The sequence below is a fragment of the Strix uralensis genome, chromosome 10 (genome assembly GCF_047716275.1).
Source record: "Strix uralensis isolate ZFMK-TIS-50842 chromosome 10, bStrUra1, whole genome shotgun sequence".
NCBI lineage: Eukaryota > Metazoa > Chordata > Aves > Strigiformes > Strigidae > Strix > Strix uralensis.
Window position 1 is genome coordinate 13,252,647 of NC_133981.1, and position 20,646 is coordinate 13,273,292.

The 20,646-nt window shown below is 42.0% G+C and overlaps 1 protein-coding gene across 3 annotated transcripts in view; it reads left to right on the top strand.

Annotated features, from left to right (window-relative positions):
- Nucleotides 1-20,646, top strand: part of GRM7 (glutamate metabotropic receptor 7) — a 309,207-nt gene that overhangs the window by 265,869 nt on the left and 22,692 nt on the right. For 2 of the 3 annotated variants that reach the window (XM_074879219.1, XM_074879221.1), the window contains exons 9-10: nt 9,859-10,105; nt 15,723-15,815. In XM_074879219.1, coding sequence (XP_074735320.1) covers nt 9,859-10,105; nt 15,723-15,793 — 318 coding nt within the window. In that variant the 3' untranslated portion in view covers nt 15,794-15,815. The remainder of the gene's footprint in view (nt 1-9,858; nt 10,106-15,722; nt 15,816-20,646) is intronic. The other variant, XM_074879222.1, reaches the window with a different exon arrangement.

A 20,646-nucleotide genomic window follows, 5' to 3' on the forward strand; every position in this document is an offset into this window, starting at 1 on the left:
TCTGCAGGTCACCTTTGTTTTTTGCAACGTGTGTGGCATCCAGTGAGCAATGGTGCTGCTTCTTGTGTGCACCTGAGAGGTGGCCATCCTCCTCACTGTGAGCTGGGGCGGGAGTTGTCCCTCCTCTGCAGCAACACATGCTGGAGAGGTGAAGGAGGTGGAGGTGGGCTGAGGGGAGGTGGTGGGGTGTGCAGGGCCATGGGCCATGGATGTGAACACAGATGTTTCACAACTGAATAATTAAGGTAACCATGAGGGGTTTAGACTTTGGTTCAGAATTGCTGTTCACAGGAACTTGGTATGGGTCCTGAGGCAAGGCGGGCTTGGAGCTATGATGGTGACATCTCCAGGAGCATCCACTCCTTTATTTGATTTTGATTTTGCCCTCAGCAAGTTGGTCCTTTAGATGCTTCTATCTGAGGCATTCTTATTTTGTTGGCATAAATACTGACCATGCAACTTCAACCAGTTGCTGTCATGGAACATCATGGCTACACAGATGCTTTGGGAAGGCACCCGTGAAAGTCCCCGTGGGAGCTGCTGAAGCAACATGCTGTGCAAAGACTGCTGCCTTTCCAGGAGGCCCTGCTCCATTGCAATAGTTTCTAAGGGCTCTCCCAGTAAAGTAGAAAGATCTTCTTTGCCTCCCTGCAGGTATTTTTGGAAGCTGGTGCATGTCAGAGAGAAGACCATATCAGTAAAGTAGGTTGCTTTGCCTCGTTGAGGTTAATGGAGGTGCATATTTTGCCACAGGTTGAAAGGGTGCCTGAGGCCATACGTTGTGCAGAGCACACAGCAGTGAGGATGTGTGCACACTCACATTCGTGCCAGCTATTGTACCTCCAGGGAGAGTTGGCCAACGAGGTCTTCAATCTGCTACCACTGCCCAGCTCAAACTCCACACCATGTGTTGCATTTACTGCTCCCATGGCAGCAGACAAACTCTGAATTTTAATCCCTCCCAGAACTAGAGCAGAACTGGGTAATAGTGAATGGTTATTTATAGTCCTTGAAGCCAACATTTACAGAACAAATTTGTAGACTGAGTCCCCTGTGTGTTTACTTGTCCAGGACAAGTGAATATTCTCATTAAATGTAATACTTCCTGCTAGCGGCCACTTCGCTTTTGGTCACCTTTGGGATGAAATTCTGGAAACTGAGCTGATGAGTCAATGTTGCAGTGTATATAACATGCAAGGCTTGGCTAGTTTCCTGAAGAGTTTAATGCGGTTTTGTTTTCTGCTTCAACGGTGGTGATTCTTCAAATCTGAATCTTTTCCCAGCTCCTGCCTTGTTCTCTTAGTAGGAATAGTAATTGTTTCTGGTTAAATGCATGAAGGAAACTCACCGAGGCACACAATGTTTTTGTGATGATCTATCAGTTACTACTTCTGTAGTTTATTTGGAACTTCCTGTTTTGTAAGGATAGATGCAGAGATCACATCTTAAAAAAAAGCACAGAACAGTATGTGATATTTAGTCATTTTATTATTAGCAAAATAATAATAAAAAAAAAAAGCCTTCGAAGGCATATGAACCGGTTGGAAGAAAGTGTTGTCTTAAACTGCCCTGACAAAAAAAGCCTTAATTTAAAGGCAAAATGATTCTCCCCGCCTGTATGAGGTTTCCTCTTGGGCTTACTGAATTCTCCACTGTCCCGCTTGTGGCGTACTGTGCCGGTGGCAGGGTGCCTGGCTGGGGCTTTGGGCTCTGCATCCCCTCTTGGCATTGCAGAGCTGCCACCACAACATAAATATTTTTGCCCCTGTCGCTGGATTTCAGCACTGTGCTGATATGAGCTCTTGCTCAGTGAGGGCCAGCAGATAGCTGATGACTTCTTGAAAGAATGAGACGTGATTGTTATTACTGGCTGTAAAAGAAACGTAATTTGGGAAGCTACTTTCCAAACTTTAATCTTCTTTACTTTCATATCTCTGAAGAAACTGTGATGTTACTCTGTGGGTACTTGCTGTTCCTGTGGAACCATTTTTGTTTTTCCATTACACTGAAATATATCCACAAAGTTAACCTGAATTTTTTTCCGATCTACCAGATGTAATATTGTGAGAATTTCCACAGGACGCTAACTTAATAGACCAACTATTTTCACTGATGAAAGCCATCCAACCTCAGGTCTGCTGCAGTAAAATGATTCCTGTCAGGCACATGAAGCTCCTTGAGCTGTAGAACAAACATGGTTTTTAGCTTGGGTAAAAAAAAAGAAAAAAGGAAACATCATGGGGCAGCATACACGCCCCACAGCCTGCATGTCCCACATGCCACGGGTACCCCCGTGGGCTGGGGATGCACAGCCTGGCTGCAGCTCAGGCCGGGGTGTTCCTGAGCAGTGGCTGTTGGATAAGCCGCCCTAGTGCTTTCAGCCTGCAAAACAACCAGCCATTAAAGGGAAATTTTCTGAAACTAAAATCCCATCATTTCCTTCAGTGTCACCTTTCGTATAATTACTAAGCACAGAATTTATAATTAAATGGTATGACTGATTCTGTGACATTCCCATAGACATTTCACAAAGGCTATTTGCGTGCCTTGCTATTTCATACAGTAATAACTGCAATCAGCATAACTACTATGATTTGTTTATCAAATGTCCCTTGGGTAGCATCCGTTGTCATTTGTAAAACTTCATGAGCATCGCAATTTACATACCATTGCCTGTCTCATGTTGCTGTTGAGTTGTGTTTCTGGAGCACTGCTGACGCTCACCTGTGCAGAGGAGCACAGTTGTCTTCCACACGCTGTGAAAAGTACACACTGAATAGTACAACAGCACGGATTGGCAAAAATCTATAAAAATCTTACAAAGAGAGCAGGCATTATATCTTCACAACAGAGATTGAAGGGCTTATTGAGCAATGGATTTAACAGATTGAAAAGTGAGGAGAAAAGGGTGTATTAAATAATTATCCACAAATGCAGAGAGTCCTGAGGCACAAGCATGTGCTGTATCATAGTGCCTGTGTACCAGGAGACCAAATTAAAGTAGCACAGGGAGTCCTGGTTTGACATTACAGCACTTGACTGCTTGATGTTGCAACCTTTAGTGTTTCTCATAGAGTGTGTGTGTTGGCATGCGCATTTATTTTTTGCCTATAAAATATTCAAATGCTATAAAATTATGATGAAATACTGATAATAGTGTGGATTATATTGATACCATTAGGAGCTGTAGGTTAGAACAGCAGCTAAGTGGTGTAGTCCCTGTCTCTCATCTATTAAGTGACCTCCTGCAACTGGAAATCTCTGTCTTTTGGATCATTTGCCAGACGTTTGCCCCTTTTGTCCAAAATGCTGGAGCCTGGTGTCCACAGGGTGGGGGTTTGTGGTGTTTGGGGTTTTTTTTTTCCAAATTAATGTTAGCTTAAAAGAAAGGGAAACCACTTTCCCTAAGCGCTGCTAAAACCTTCTAATCTAGGAAAAGAGTTTTGTTTTTTTCAATCTGCTCTATTCTCCAAAGGGCACTGCTAAATGACAACTTGAGCAGATTATGATGCTTAAAAGGATGGGGATGGAGGCAGGGGTCCTGGAAGTCGTCAGTAGATAAGCTTCGGGGTGGCGTGGTATTATCTGCAGTTGAACTGGTACCATCCAAGTGAAGAAAGCGAGGGTTTGTCGGTATCCGTGGGAGCTGGCGGCGGATCTCGGGATGTGCATGGACTGCTGGAAAGCCTCAGTGGGGCATGAAAAGAGGATTACTGAGCCAGGTCAGTAAAGGGAGCCGACAGGACTGCTTCACACATAATATTTTGTATTTCTCAGACACCAGAAGTGTACAATCCTTGTGGAAAGACATGCTTGCCTGGGTAAAGTTGCCATTGCCCAAAACGTCCATAAATCAAGCTGTCTAAGGAAATGAGAGCGGTGTTTGCTTTTACAGCTGGTTGGGATTTTTTTCAGTTGAGGGTATGGTGCTGTCAACAGGAGGGGGTCACGTGGGAGAACCTTCACCCCCCTGCATATCCTATGCAGAGCTGTGGCCACAGCCTGTCCTCTCTGCCATGCGGAGCCTCGGTCAGAGGGGCAGAAAGGGTCCTCAAAAGGATGCAAGCAGCTGCTACCTCTTCAGTCTCTCCTGAATTAGCGTCATTTTAGGGGTGCTTTGTGACTGGAGATTTTTGTGCAATGACATCTGCCCTGGGCCCTGGCCGTAGGCCACTGTGATAACAGCTGGTGTTGCTCTGTAAGAAATGCAATGCAGCCCTTGCAGTGGTTTGGGTAACAAAAGGCCACCACCTTTGCTGGAGATAGAAGGGCAGTGGTCCTTCCTAAGCAAGGCCAATTTAAAGTCAAAGTCCATGAAACACAAGTTTCACTGGAAAACAGATATTTCCCTTTTTTAATTTGCCTTTAAAATGTTGTGGTAGTTTCGGTGTGGGGTATTAGACATTAAAATGTCTGAGAACACATTTATATTCCAGTCTTTTTACTTTCCATATTTTTGCAAACATACAATGCAGCTAATTTTAATTCTTACTAAAAAATGTTTCTCATTCTTATATTTGCACAACATAGTGTAGAGAATGAGATGAAATCTTCAGATGACCTGGAAGAGTCTTCTGGGAGATTTATAAACTGTCTATTTCATATGTAAGGACATTTGTTTTAATTCCCATATAAAAGTGAGATAAATTGGTTTGTGATAACGCAAGTCCAAAAATATCTCAAGTTACCGCTTTATTTCCATATTACAAAATAACACAATTCACAGCATAATTAGAAAGCTGAATTAAATAAAAGGAGTAGTTGCTCCTGATTAGACTGTGAATACAAAGCATTAGCTTACAAAAAGTATTTCCAACTCCTAAAGAGACTTTTCTAAGGTCTGCAGCTGTAAGTTCAGTTAATATGGCCCAGCGGCTGGAAACCTATTCACTGGGTTAGCAAAGACCAAAAGGCCTGATCCTGCAACACTTCTGAGAGTAATCCTAGCTCATGCAGAATTGTCCATTGATGTAATTTGTTCTATAAAAATTGCTGGTTATTAGATGTGTGTATTCAAGACCAGTCTAATTTTCTCTCAAGGTTTTGAAGGTAATTTTTGTCATTTGCATGAATAAAGCAAGAATCTGGAAAACAGAGAAATCTAAAATTCAAATGGAAATCATTTATGTAAAATAAATTATAAAATCTAGGTGCCTTTGCATGTGAATGATATCCTTAGGGGTGAGTTTTCTCCAATGCACTGCTTCAAAGTCTGATGGATTTGTAATGGCAGTGTGTTAAGTTTAAATTAAAATTTGACAAAATTCAGAGTCTGCTTGAGAGAGAGAAGAGAGATGTGGGTGAGGATGACCCTCCAGAATGACTTTGTCCTTATGTCGTAACAAACGTGGCTTCAGACCCTCCATGGGAAGGGGCTTGCAGAGACCAACATGGCATTGTTTTTAGAAAGCTTCGATTTCCATAGTCAATACTTGGCTCAATCCCTGTTCTCGTTCATGTCAAGTTAGAGCATCTCTCACTAAATCTGCATCTTAATTTCTTAATTTGGTCTCAGGTTTGGAAACTACAGGGTTCACCAGCCAGCTGTAAAAGGCATGCATGAATTATTAGACTCCCATTGTCAGTTGAATCTTATCCTTTGTATTTTAAGTCACCCATTTGCATTCATCTAAAATGCTTTCAGAGAGTTTATCAGAAGAAGTGAAATAAGAAATGAAATAGTTTCATGTAAACTGCATTTTTATGTTTGACTGGTAAAACCACAAAGCAGAGATAAAACTAAGACTCTGCATAATAAGCATATCTATTAGTTTCCCTTATCTTTATAAAGCTCCCATTTGTCATGAGAAGCATTGTGTGTCACTCATCTTGCCTTGTTCTACAAAAGCTCTTTTCTCCCGTTCCTTTTATCTCCCGTTCGTATTTGCAAGGTAGGAAACTTCACTGGTGTGGTGCTGCAAAAGACCCCATTGACTAAATAATCGTTTAACCTTCAACCCTTTAATAGCAGAAGGAAATAAAAATTAATACCTGTGTGCACCTAGATAAAAATGTTACTGGCGCTCTGCTGGTTGCAGCTTTTGCAATCGCAGCAGCCCAGGATTAAGAGTAAAACGTTGGGTCAAACCATGCCCAGGGTAAGTCACCTCCACGTAAGGCCAGATCCCCGCTGGTGTAGCCCATGGAAAACCGTGTTGGGAAGCTGCCGGCCACAGCGTGTGGATGTGGAGGTGCTCGAACGTTGGTGCCGAAAGCTGCCCTCTGCTCTCAGGAGCAATCTCCCACGATGTCTTGGGAAGCCTGTGCCCACCCACCCAAAACACCTGTATCAGGAGCGGCGGCTCCAAGGACATCAGAGGACTCCACTGGTAGATTTTTGGCAGAACCTGTAAAACCACAAACCCACCAGATGCAGTTATCCGGCTCCCGTGCCAGAGGAGGTGGCCTCAGTGCGGGTTGTGTGTCCCCAAACAGGATCCCCTTCTTCTCTTGCTGTGCACCATCTTCACTTGTCCTTCTCTTCTCTTTCTGAAAAGAAAAGTTAGTATTGCATATCCAACTCATCAGCTGTTCCACAATTCAGAAAATGCCACGCGTAGGTAACCAGTACTTCTACTGAGGGCCCATTTGAAAACTTCTTGCTACATAGTGCTTTTAAAAGTAGCTCTTACTCAAGATGCATCTTTTGTTCTGCTTTTCTAGGGTTTTTAATTGCTGTCACACACAGGGTGTCTATGACATATGTGTCTCTGAGTGTGGTGATATAAAGTTATTTTGCTTAACCGACAAGTTCATCAAAACTCCTATGGGGAGCTGTTGTTTTCCATGCCAAAGAAGTGGGATTTGGGTGGAGAAAATCTGTAATCAAACGTAAATATGGTATTTCTGTCTGTGGAATAGAAACAACTAATGGTGTGTGTTGTGATGCAATAGTGTGCTGCTGTTATCTTTTTTTATCCTTTTTTATCTTTTTAATCTTTTTTATCTTTTTTCTTTTTCTTCCTTTTTTCTTTTTTCTTTTTTTCTTTTTTCTTTCTTTTTTCTTTTTTTTCTTTTTTTTTTTTCCCCCCCCCCTGTGGTCCAAATATTCCTGCTTTCTGTATAAAGGTTTTTATATTCTCTAGGAAAGTGAATCAAGAGCTAGTTGCAAAACATTACCGTGCATTTTTCACCATATGGCTACTTGAACAGGCTTTCTGTGAGCTCAAGTCATTTGAGATAACGATAACTGCTGATCAAAACACCACTTTGAAGTACCGATACATCTTCTGTATTTCTGACAGAGCTCTTCACTGACATAGATCTTTTCTAACCTTGTAGCAATGTAGATCTCATTCAGTAATACTGCTTAGTAGGTATTCAGGCCCTGTCAAGTTTGGTTACATATCTTGTATGTAGAAACAGAGATAATTCTTATTAAAAACGTGTTACAGAGCCGCATCCTTTTCAGACTAAACAAAAAGGACTGCAGCCATTATTTAAGGCAGCTTTCTTCCCAAGGATCAGCAGGGAGCTGTGTGGTCTGAATACAGAGCTGGAAACCAGACAGTTCCTTGGCGTAATATAATTTGTCAGGTATGCTGTCCACAGCAGCTTCCTGGCCTTTAGAGGTGCGGGTACCTGCAGCTCCTATAGCAATTGCAGGAGCTCTTTATAAAATAGAAAGAATAATTATCCTAGTAAGGATAAAAACTGGTAGTCAGTTACAAACACTTTGAAGATAAGGAAGGTATCTTCCTGTTGATCCTTCAACCCTTAAATGTTATTTTTCATACATTTAATTTCCAGTTTTCAAAGAGTTATTAAATATATTTAGTAAATATTTAAGTCTGTTATTTATATCAATGCAATGCACTTGACCCTGGTTGAGTTACAGCTGATTTATGCGAACATAACTGAAAGGAGGATCAGCTCCAAGGAAGCAAACGCATTGCAACTGTCTTCTCTTTTAAATGTTCTTATAAGATAAATAGATATAGTGCTTATGTACATAGAAATAAAAGTATAGAGTATATATCTGTAGTGTAACGACATTCAACTGCAAGGTATAAGGTGAGGAATAACCAGCCAGGTGGTAACTCTACAGCAAAGAGCAGCGGCCAACAACGCTATCTGACTGCGAAAAATAAACATCGTGTTTCACAGCAGTGCGAGAAGGTAAATTCAGAAAATAACCCTCCAGCAAGGAGGCCTTCAGTGGAGCACCATGCTTGGTTTGGACCATCGTGTCTTGGTGAAGCAGCAGGTTGACGGCAGCGTCCAGGTTAGGGGGAGACAGAAGGGCCTGAGGTCTTCCCACTGGCTGAAATTGGGAGAAATTACCTCATTATCTGTCAAAGACCAAGGAGCAACATGGTACCAGGCTGGTCTTTAAAAGTTTTCAAAAGGCATTAACTATTTAAATATATAAAAGGCGGTATCAGAGGGCATGGTGGCTACCTGCTCTCTATGCCACCAGGAGAGGACAGTGAACAGCTTTGTTGAGGTACAGAAGAAGTGTTTTGGAGACCTGAGGACTTTGCAAGAGTTTGGTTAGGAGGCTGGAAACCTCCACTTGAGGGTGCTTTTAGGACATGGGTAGACAGGGTGATCTGTCAGAAGTAGCTCTGGTGTGAGTGGCTTCCCCTTGGGCAGGGCCTTAGTCGAGGTGATCTCTTGGGCTCCCTCCCAGCCTCGAATGGTGTAGCTTGGCCCAGGGCATCTTTTCACCAGCTGAGATGGACTGTGTCCCTGTATCCTGACTTTGACAAAATTTCTGACAACATCAATGTGATTTTCTTCTGATAATGAGTGAGTAGAAACTGAGAAAACACTTTAGTTTCTGCTTGTCTGTGTCTGTATGGAGGCACATCCATGCACAGCACGGTTTTTATGTTTTCTGTAAGGCATTTTATTGCTTCCTGTGGTGGTCTTAATTACTATAATAGCAACTGTTATGTAGATATAACTAGGAAGTCTGGAGACATTCATATTTTTCTAAATATGGGAATTCAGAAATACCTGAGCAGATTCAGCATTTTACTCTGCCATTACATTTATTCATGGAGTTTTTCCATCAGAAATTCAGACTGATTAGCAGTGATTAGGAGGAGAAGAGGAAATAGTGTTCTGAAGAAATCATCCTCAGTGTGTAAATGATTTTCCCATCTATATGGATTTACTGTATATTTAATTTTTGAAGAGGATCGCAGAGACTTTTCTCCCCCTTCAGCTCCCTCACACCTGTATTGTGCTGTCTCTGTGCCTTTTAACTGTACCTAATCCTCTTAAAGTCCTGAGAATTGTTCTCATTTATCTATTGTGTCCTCTGAAAAGATAATTTAAAAAGAAAAAAAAAAAAGAAAAAGGCTTTTCTACCCCTGTACTTCTTTGAATCCTTGTGGTTTCTTTCAATACTCATCTCATGGCAGTACCTGTTCTCTGACTTACATGTATACTGTTTTTTCATAATAAGCATAGCTGAATGTCACGAGCACACAAATCATGGTGTATTCTCTGCAAAGTTATTTCAATGAATTGTAGAGAACTAAAGTGTAGTAAAAACAAAAAAATCCCACCTTCCTCAAAATTTTTATAAAAGTAAGATTTTTTTACTAACCTGTATTATTATAGTTCCTCTTCTATTACTTATGGTAGACCTAAATTTAAATTTTTACCTTTTTGTTAAGGACATTGAACGTTTCTAACATTGAGTCTCCAAAGAGGTTCTTGCGATGTCAGGTAGTTGATGTGTGTTGGACCTCACAGTGGTTTGCAGTGCCAAGGTCTCAGCTCACACGTCTTCAGTTGCAAACTCATTAAAAATTGCTTTTAAATGCTTACTTAATGTTTGAAATACTACAGCCGTCTTCCCAGTCATCTTATTTGTAATAGTGTCTCATGTGTTGTGTCTCCTAGCTCTACATACAAACTACCACACTTACAATATCCATGAACTTAAGTGCTTCAGTGGCCCTGGGGATGCTTTACATGCCGAAGGTGTACATCATCATCTTCCACCCTGAGCTAAACGTCCAGAAACGGAAACGCAGCTTCAAGGCTGTGGTCACAGCAGCGACCATGTCATCACGGCTCTCGCACAAACCCAGCGACAGGCCCAACGGCGAAGCCAAAACAGAGCTGTGTGAGAATGTGGACCCAAACAGTAAGTACTGCTGATCTTCTGTTCGTTGGCTGGCTGGGAGTCTTGGAGTTATTGACCAATATCTCAGGGTTAGGGTCTTCCTATTATTTGGTCTTCTCAGTTAAAGATTTTTGATGTCTCACGTGTATATATATATATTTTTTAATTTTTTTTTTTAAATTCTCTATTTCCTCCTCACTTTTTTGAGTTGTGCCAGTTGGCAGCAACTCCTCACAAAATGTTTGATAGCTGTGAGTAACTCCTCCTCCTTTGCCTCCTCTGTGAGTGAGAGATCAGCAGCATCCTTGAGTACCGGATCCTTCAGCCTATGTCAAATTCAAATCTTCCTAACCCTGGCAGATAGAGTTTCCAGGATGGATGGGGGGACAAGCGCCAAACTCATTCATAACTCTGCAAACCTGAGTTATAATTTTGTTTCTTGCAAAGTTTCTTTACAAAAATCTCACAATCCTTGAAGATTCCCATTTAAGGATTTTATCCGGTCCTAATGCAAATCTTGTCACTGATTTAAAAGGAAAATAGATCGAAAAGATGCTTCCAGTTTCCTTAATGTGCATAGCATGGTATATTGTAGCACAAAATTACATACTGAGGCCATCAAATTTGATTTGCATTTGAATCTGGAAGGAGTTGAGGAAGGAGACAGCTGCACAACTTTGTAGCATATTGGAAAGGTTTAGGCATGTCTGCAGTTTTTATGAAAAACAGATCTGAATGTGGAGAAATGCCCTTTCCTTGCCCATGATCCGTTCATCCATTTGCTGCTGAAATCCCTGCCACTTCTTGTCTATTAACTGCCGTCTGAATATCTGCCTCAAAGCAGAAACTCTGCTGTCAAAGCAAAGTGGAAACAGCCAGCAAATTATTGACACAGCACTTTTCCTCCCTTTATTCACCCCTTGAGTATTTTTCTCTGATGTCTTATCATGCAGGTATACAAAATACACTCTAACTGGAAAAACAAAATTTGTCTTCAGAAACTGAACTACCTGAACTATGATTCTGACATAAGACAGTAAGGAAATGCTTCTCATAAATTAAGGACCACATTATGCCTCCTCCAGTCATACTGAACAGAGCCCTCACTGCAAGAGGAAATAAATATATTTCCTGCATTGGGGTATTGCCCAGCAAGAGTGAGAGTTGCAGAGTCCTCTGCCAAGGCAGATCACTGTTAGGTAATGCAGGCACGGCCAGGGAACCCCTTCCTTCATCTCTGGTCTCTATGGCTACCCCATGCTGCGATGCTGCCGCTCCTGAGGTGTGACCCCCCTGGGTGCAGACCCTGACCACTCCCCGAGGGGCTCAGTGAGGATTCTGGCCTCAGCGGGAAAGGCCTTCGGGGATGGAGGGAGAGAAGGAAGGAGGAAGAAGGGGGATTTGGAAAGAGAGCTGGAAAAGGGCAGGTGAACATGTGTTGCTGAACTGCATTTCACTGATTGCTGTTCTGGTCAAATGAGTTGGAATAGTTTTTCCTTCAGAAAAATCAAAATCTAAAAATTTCCACTCTAAAGACTTGAACAAGAGAAATAGAAAAGTTCTGATGGTGAAATGTTCAATGTAGAAGCAGAGGTAGACCCCTGTGGGAACAACAACTTGGAAGTTCCCTGCTCTGGATTTCCCCTCCTGGTCTCATTCGCCTGTGCTGCATCTTGTTGCTGTTTTCAGACTTCCAAGAATATTTCCCCCCCGCCAAAGAACAGAGTTTTCCCTGGGAAGGAGATAAGTTTATTAAAAATAAATATTGTTCACTTAAACCCTCGCATTTCTGATAAAACACAACATTTATTCATCCAGGACTATATGCATAATATGTTTTTAAGAGGCAGGAGAAGTAGTAAGGGACAGAATCCCTCTGCTCACGAGATCTACCAGCTTCTGCCTTAAGCATCCAGTCTTCCGTCCTGGTTTTGTTACCCCTGATTTAAAGCTGGAGTAAAGTCCACTGGGAGCGAAACCCTCACAACTTCCAAATTATTGTGTGTGTGAAGGGAGAATACTTTCTGTGAACTCATTTGCTTACATGTAGAATTCTAAAGCATATAAATTTCTTTGTTCAACCCAGCCAGTCAGGAAACCTGCAGTAGTATTAATTCCAATGTCTTTCTCCAAGTACTGGGCTTTTAAATTTTTTATGGTTTGGAAAAAAAAAAATTTCTTTTAAAACTTTTAATTATTTATCTATATAGTACCATCTGTTCATATTATCAGCTGCACCTACTACTACTATTTCATTCCCTGGATATGTGTGTTAATAAAAATTATTAGAAAATCAAATGAAATAAACTACTGCTGTACTTGAAGTATTTGGGTACATTTAGTCCCAGCGTAGGCTACTACTGCAGTTAATGGGAGCTTTCTTATAGCGCTGAATAAGTTGTCAATCAACCCCCTAATCAGGCATCATTCAGCATGTATGTCTATACAAGTAATTCATTGAATACCTGAGTTGAGTTTCTTTTTTCAAAAAGAATTTAATATTTTGTTTAAAAAAAAGTTTATGGTTCTTTTTTTAGTGGAAAAATTGAAAACCGTATTAATGAGTTCAAAAAAAGCAATGTCATCCAAGCAAAACTCCTCAAACTTCATTTTCAGTGAAATTTTGAATATGGTGTCCATAAATAAATAACGTTTTGATGTTTTCATAGCAATTTAAGTTAAAAAAAATATTTTATACAGCAAGTGGGGAAATTTTCAGAATTTCACCAGTGGGAAAATAGAAAATGTGAATAAAAAAATTGCCCCAGATGCTTGCATTGATGCTAGGAGCATTTTTTAAAATGTCAGCTATCTTCTGCAGCTGGCACCTTCCTGGTTGTGACCTGCTGCTCTGAGGAGTACGGGGCTGGGAAGTTCTGGTTGTGAGCTCTGTGACAGGCTTCTCTGGAACTCCCTGTGTCAGGGTGAAAGTAAATTAATTGAACGGGATTAAAGGATGAGTCTGAGACTCATGCAAAGCTAATTTATCTGCTGAGGTGGCTTAGCTACCAGGTGTTTTCTCCTAGGTGGAAAAGTACAGTTGGGTTTTCCAGTTTGATTTTCTATTCTATTTTCTGGTGATGCTGCTGTTCATGGCTTGCTCGGGTACTGGAGACTGGAGTTGCCATTTCTATTGAAAATACACAAAAACTTCGTATCACCTAAGAACCAATTAACACTGAGCCACCAGCATGGATTCATGTACCTCCAAACATTGGGGAATTTGGTGACTAAGCCCCAACTTATGGCGGGTCCTACTTATATGCACAGAGGCAAAATGTGGATGGTTTTACAGAAAATAGCAATGAAAAGAATCTCCATGATTTAGTAGACCTTTAAAGGAATGCCTAATGAACTGAAGATGTACATGTAAAACTGGAAGGCCTATAAATTACCTGAGTGGCTTCCCAAGAGCAGGTGGTCCTCAGCAGCGGCACTGAGCATCATGTGGAAATGCTGCACACAACTCTCAGGTGATCTGCAGGAATTTGAGCTCAGAAAAAATGTAGCAGAGTGCTTAGGAGAGCTGGGCTCAAGCACTGGGGTTTTAGTGTGAGTATAAAAAAAAAAAGAGAAGAAACTACACTAACATGGGATGAAAATCACTTGAAATGCAGTGACCTTGTATCCCACCCATCAGAAGGAATAGGAACTCCCTGTATTGCAGCTTTTTGTTGGGATAATGGGCAGCAAAAAGTTTCACAAGCTGAGCTCCCCAGACATGGCCTGGGAGGGCTTTCATGATGAATGGGATATATTAAGGCCAAGATTTTCAATCTAGAACTGTGTTACTTACGAAAACTCTCTTATTCGTTCCAGTTTGCCATCTGGCATATGCATGCTTTCACTCATTCAGCAGCTTTTTTCCTGCTAATACATGTTTGCAGCAGATTCAGATGAGCAGAATTTGGTGCACAGCAGCTTCCATCCATGTAACAAGTTCATTCTGCTCTCGTGTGTCTTCGGTCAAATTTCACACTGTTTGAGAAGACGCTTCTCACCAAGTCTGAAGTTGAACAGATAGTGAGTGCTTCTGCTCAGTTGTCTGCTCATGTTTCTGCTGTGAGAGCAGTGTCAGACTATGAGAAAAACATTTGAACCTCCAACCCATGCTTAACTTATACAGAGATTGACATGTAATTACTCCTTTTCCCTAGCAACTTGTTTAATTCATGGCTTTACCAAACAGAGCAATGGGGAAACCAGCTTCTCAGTTGTTTGTTGATGAGAAGGTTGTGGTTCTTGCAGGGTGGACAAGCAGACCTTACTGGAAGGGTGTTTGCTTTCATGCATTTCCCTCTCAAAGCAGCCATCAGAAGGAAGCCAAGCTGCCTGGTGCCTCCTGGGAGTGGCTCTTCTGGGAAGGTGCTTTCTTGCAAGGAATGGGGATAGGGTCTTTTGGGACCTGGCAGCACAGGGAGTGTTGCTGTTCCAGTGTCTCCATTTCCAATCTCATGGGAAAAATCTCACCGTCTATGAGAATGGCTCTGAGATCAAGATGAGTAGTGCAGAGTAGCCCAGTAGTAGACAGCAGTGCACAGGAGGCATGCAGCACCTCTATGGCAAGGACCGACTGCATGGAAGTGACAAACAACTGTTGGAAAGATGGAGCAGCTCACGGGAGGAGACGACTCTCCCTGAGGAGTTTAGCTGAGATTCGTTGAGAAGTGGCAAAGGAAAGGTGTCACCATGGACTAGCCAGAAAACTTTAAGGTCTAAAAACTTAAAACTTTCAGTCTTATTTTCAGTAGTTTTATAATTCTGTGGACTTTTAAGTTAACAGGTGCTCTGAGGGCTCAGTAACTGTGCAGACATATTCAAGATGATTTTTTCTTTCTCCTTTATTTAGCATTAAGTGTAACTTAACTTGGCAGTTGATTAAGTTTTTTAGTAAAGTGTAATCTCTGCCCGTTGTCCCCAGACAGACCAGGCACCGTTTGCATGTTTCCATTTTAAAACACTGCTTCTGTGTACACTGCCAGCTCCTCCCTATCGCGACGGCAGCGAGAGCAGCGTGTGTCCATACTCGCTTTTCTCTATGCGCTGGGAATGGATGTTGACTTTGTGGGTTCCCGTCAGTAAACTGTGGGTAGTGTATGTGGAACGCAAGCATCTCGGGGCTTGGACAGACACACAGACACCACTGTGCAAACATTCCCGTGCTGTGCCCTGGCGTGTTTGTGTGTTCATTCCTGTTCATCCTTAACATCACTGACATGACGTTGCCTATTCCATCTTTCCAAGGGAAAAAACCTAAAATGGTTGTTAATGATGCCAAGGAACCTGAGTGTGACAGCACGGGTGAGGAAGGACTGGGGAGTCTTTAACTGAAGCCAAAATATTCTGGAATTTGTTCAGGGGAGAGGAAATAAAAAAAAAAATAAAAATCAACCAGGCCTGCTGTTTTCTGAGCAGCTGCTCCCATGTTCAGAGGTACCTGAACTTCTGTGAACTGGTTCATTTATTTCTAACCCAGAGTTAATTTTATATAGTGGCGCCTCTCAGCTTTCCACTGTTGCTGCTCTGATCTGAGCTCTTCAGTTGGATTAATGTCATGGCCTCCATGACAGGGCAAAATTTGAAGAGTTTCTTGTGAACAGACGTATTATACATACCAATGTATTTACTTTTCCTGTAGACTGCATACCACCAGTAAGAAAGAGTGTTCAAAAATCTGTTACTTGGTACACTCTTCCACCTACTGTATAGCTTTTGCCTGCTTTCCAAAAAGGTAAGGAAAAATCTAGCTTCTTATTACTTTATTCTCAAATTATTATTGTGATTATTATTATATACATAAATAAATGAGGAATGTGCAGCTATGTTAAAGCAAGTATCTAACTTAAAAATTGTTCACGCATCCATTACCAAAAGCTCCCATGGGAAGGGCTTGCTTTGAAAAGGGGAGACCCAGGACTTGGGTGATTTTAATGCCTGTGTGAAACAAGAGGCTGGTGGTCTTCTACTTCCCACCAGTGGAGGTGGATACCAATAAAGCCTTTGAAGATGTAGATATTTGATAACAATTTAAAGAGGGAACAAACAAATGATGAAAAGTTAATTATGGCAATCAGATCTAACAACTAACAAAATGTTTTCTGAGTCATTTCTAGCAGCTTTACCAGCACGGTTGCCTGGCAGCATAAAAGTAACTTTTGCTAATGTGTGAGCAATCTTCTTTACTCTAAAGTTATAAATGGCTCAAAAAAAGTTTGCGAAATACTTTTTCACCATGGGTGATCCCAGCAACCACTCCTGTGTAACTACAAGTGAACAATTTTTGAGGGCTGGCTTTTTCTGAGTGTTGTGACTGCCTACGTGGTGATCTTGTGAGCTAATTTTGTATTTGTGACTTCACCATCCAGGAAATACTGCTTTTCTAGTGAAATTAGAGGAATGAGAAAGCGTTTGATACTGGAGACAAATAGCTAACAACCACTAAGTATTTCCTGTATCTGCAATTTTGTGTGTGCACTCAGACGGCTTTGCCGGCTCCTTTGGGGCGTTGCCCAGGTATGAAAGGTGCTGGCCTGCTCACGGCAGTGCTATGCAGTTGGTGCTAGAAGAAATTGCTGTATACAGCCTTCAGAACGTTTAGCTGATCCCTAATAGGTGAGAACTTCTATCAGCAAAGGTAGCAATGTTGCTTGAATTGAGTCGCTGAGTCACAGGAAAAAAAAAAAATATATATATCTTTAGCTGGTGTAAATTGCCCCAGCTCCAGTTTCAATTCAACTTGAGTTCTTGTGAAGTGTTCAAATTGCTTTTTATTGTATTTGAATCCTGACCATTATTCTAGCTTACAAAGCTCAGGCAGAAAGCCTTATTTAAGACTCTTTATGAACATCAGGATGGCCTGCCTTACCGGAGGGCCAGAGTCAGAAAGGTTGATGGTGGCTGGTATCGAGGGAAATATAACAAAGTAGTCAGAGAGAAGGGGCCACTCGAAGTATTATTGCAAATCAAATGTGAAAGAGTAAGGAGCAACTATGTGAAGATGAAATTGCTAAAGGAAGGAGATGAGGAGAATGGGAGTGAGATAGAAGACACCCTAAATCTCAGGAGAAATCACTTTTTCAAATAAACTTTAAAAAACATGTAAAATTAAAATAATTAGGAACTCACACAGATTTCTAAAACTTATTTTTTCCATGTCACATTATTGTGTAACGTAAGGAATTGCTATCTGCAAAGGCACACAAATAATTTTGTCATCCAAGTCCTGTAAAAAGCGGTTGGCCATTCAGATTCTTGAAGCAGATTTTAAAATTTGGGCCACACCAAGCTATGAAAAAAGCCACAGTGGAGGGTGGTTTGGGCTTGCGATGGTCTTGCCCACCCCAGTGCTCTTCTGCATCAGGTACTGTTTTCCATTTCTCACCCGTGAGTGTTTCTACTGCAGCTGGGCTGCTTGCTGTAGCTCTGGTTGCTATGTTTGGATTTGTTCTTCCAGGAATACAAAACAAAACCCAGCAAGAAACAATACACTGTATTAAAAGCAAAGCAATGACATCAGGAAAACACCAACTTCGTTGTAAATTGATGCTTGTTTTGCTAGTAACATATTTGTATGTAGGTATGAACACAGTGCTTAAGCCGTTACTTGACTATATCAATTCCTGCTATGTGATGCGCGGAGAGATGCATTTATAATGCTTTTAAATTGTTTCCTGTGAGTGACAAATAGGATTTCCTTACTGTTGAGACTGATGAAAATACAAGGCTTGAAAAACTCTATGTGGTATCCAGGTCAGGGAAAAAAATTGGCCATCACCTGAACAAGGTGAAGAAACACCAAATGCTTTTGTAGAGTCACATTTGGTACTGTAGGAATATCTGCAGCCTTTTTCTCCTGACCCATCACCAAGCAATATGCTTACAGGTCAGAAGGAGAAGACAGTCCAGTGGCTAAAGTGCTTGTGGTATCTGAAAGACCTGGATCCGTCCCTTGGGCTTTCAGAGCCTCCCAGGGCAAGTCTAGCCTGCTCCCTCACCCTTGTGCGCCCGTGGATGGTGATGGTAAGATGCTCACGTGTTGCAGATGGGATCACACAAATCCCAGAAGGACAGCTGCTCCCTTTTGCTGCCTTCTGGATGTGCTGAGCAAGGACCACAACAGTTTGAGGGTAGCAGCCTGACGCTTCATGCCAAGGTCAGTAAATTCTTCTAAGCTGGTGCAAAGACGGCAGCTTTCCTTGGTGTGTCCCTTCAGCACATGGGAGTTGCTGAGCACTTTGTGATGTATATAATACATATTGTTTAACAGGGACTCACTTCAGTGTAAGAAGGACAAAGAAAACATGGCATAGGTTACTTCCTTGCTCCAGCAAGGACTTGAGTGATGCCCATAAGGGCATGCTCTGAAGTCTGCCATAACATTTATAAAAGCAGTCAAGGAGATACTAAATGGAGGCTGTCCCCCTGCTTTTTTGGTTGGATTATTATTACTGGACAATGTTATTTCAGTTGCTTTTTGCAATAGGATGGTACTGGTGATCATCCAGCACTTCAAGCTGTTTTAGCAGGAATAATGGTGAAACACTGCAACTCATCAGCAACCTTTTATCACTTGTCTGTCTTTTCTGCTGAACTTTGACTTGATCTGGGCCAGGTGCTGAGCATTTCTAAACCACAGTAGTCCCATTGCTTTGAAGAAGAAATATCAGTTGATATTAGCTGAGGCTCTGGCCTCAGATTTTCAAACAGCAGCTCACCTTTCCACCTTAGCTATGTGCTGCAGTGCTCAGCTGCAAGGGGTTAAGGACACAAAAAGGAGCAGCTGCCTGCTCAGCAGAAATGTCTTCTGAACTTTGTACTACAGCTGGCAGATCCTTAAACTTTGCACTCCTCTTGCATTCACCTTGGGTTTCCCAAAGCTGGTCCTGCACACTGCTTTGGGCACTGAGTAGATCTCCAGTACTATCTGAATTAATTTGGAAATGCCAATCATTGTACCCCTCTGCAAGGGCAGAACTGGGACGGATGGCTGTTATCCAGAGCGGGCCATGAACACCACTTAGGCTGTTAAACAATTATAGTTGTATTAGGAGTGAGGGCAGCTCAGCCACAGTCCGAGGCAGGGGCTCGGGCACAATGTGCTGCTTCCAAAAAGCTTTCAGTTGTTTTACAAGTCATTTTTTGCTTGATCTGTATGCAGAGGAATTTCCATGGTGATTGCAAAGTGTTCAGATCATTTGTAAGGTGTGTGCAGTATCATGTTGTGTGAAGTCATTAAGTTTCTTGGTCATATCTCTCCTAGAATATATATACAATTACTTAGGTTATGCTGTAATGAAGCTGTGTGGTATGTCATGACATGGTTTCAAACTGATCTTGGGTTTATGTTGAAAGAGGTAAATAGTTTGAGTTACCCTCTAGTGCTGAGGATTTTCTGTGCCTGTTCTCCTCCTGTGTGCAGTCCCAGGAAGCTGGGGGTACCCCCGGGGCCACCTATGCCATCCAGCAGCAGCCTCTCTGGGGACAGGGCAACTCTTTGAAGGCTTTGGGTCCAAATTGTGTCATGTTCTGTAGCTCATCACGCCTTGGAGCATGTGGTATAGAATAATTGTTTTCTGAATTGAAGCGTCATTTTTGTTTGAAATCTGGCTAGTTTTAGTGCTCTGTGTTTAAGTTCACTCGAAGGATTTTCTATTCAGTGGAGACTGCTAAGAAATGAGAATTTGCAATTGGTAAGCAAAAGACTTTGTCAGGTCTTCACTGCATCTATTTATTCTAGAATGGCTTACTGAAAAGCTAAACATTTATCATAAATTTCTTCTAACAGTAATATGCTTATTTTAAAAGTCTTGCACAAAGTTACATCCAAATAAGCCCATGCAACACCCCAAATTAGTCCCTAATATGTATTTTCCTGTTCCCCAAGTTGTAAATAATTCTGTTGGCAGGGTAGATCCCACTTTATTTTGTTGATCATGGGATGGATCACACTGGGGGTGCCCCTGCACCGCCTGGGTGCCGTGGGGGTGCGGAGCCCCACATCTCACCCTTGGTCTGTGCAAGAAGCGTTGCAAGAGCAATGGACCCACCACCCGTCATGGCATTGCCAGCCACGGCGCGTGGCCGCCTCAGTGGCACCTTTTGTGCCAAGGTCTGTAAAGCTTCATCTGCAGAACAGATTTCAAGTGATAGTGAAGGCACTCAAGCATAAAATGGATGAACAAATTCACTTCCCTTTTTAGCAAGTTTTTCAGTTAAAACTGGTTGCATCTCATCCTCCTGGAGGAAGGCTCGGTTCTTGAAAAGCACAGGCTTCCCCCAGTTTCCTCTAGGTTAGAAAACATGAGCGCTCTGAACTACCCAAATATGATTTTAGGGTAAGAAGTTGGCTGGTCCCGTCCTGGGGCAGGACCTCAGCTTTGCGTTTTGTTTTCAGCTACTTTTTACCACAGAACCTGAGCATTTTCCCTCCTCTCAACTGATACTTAAACTGCTCTTCACAGCTGGTTTGGCCATGGCGCAAAGAACCATGCCTTGCCCATGGCAGGGGATTGGACTAGGTCACCTTTAAAGATGTCTTCCAACCCAAACCACTCTATGCCCAG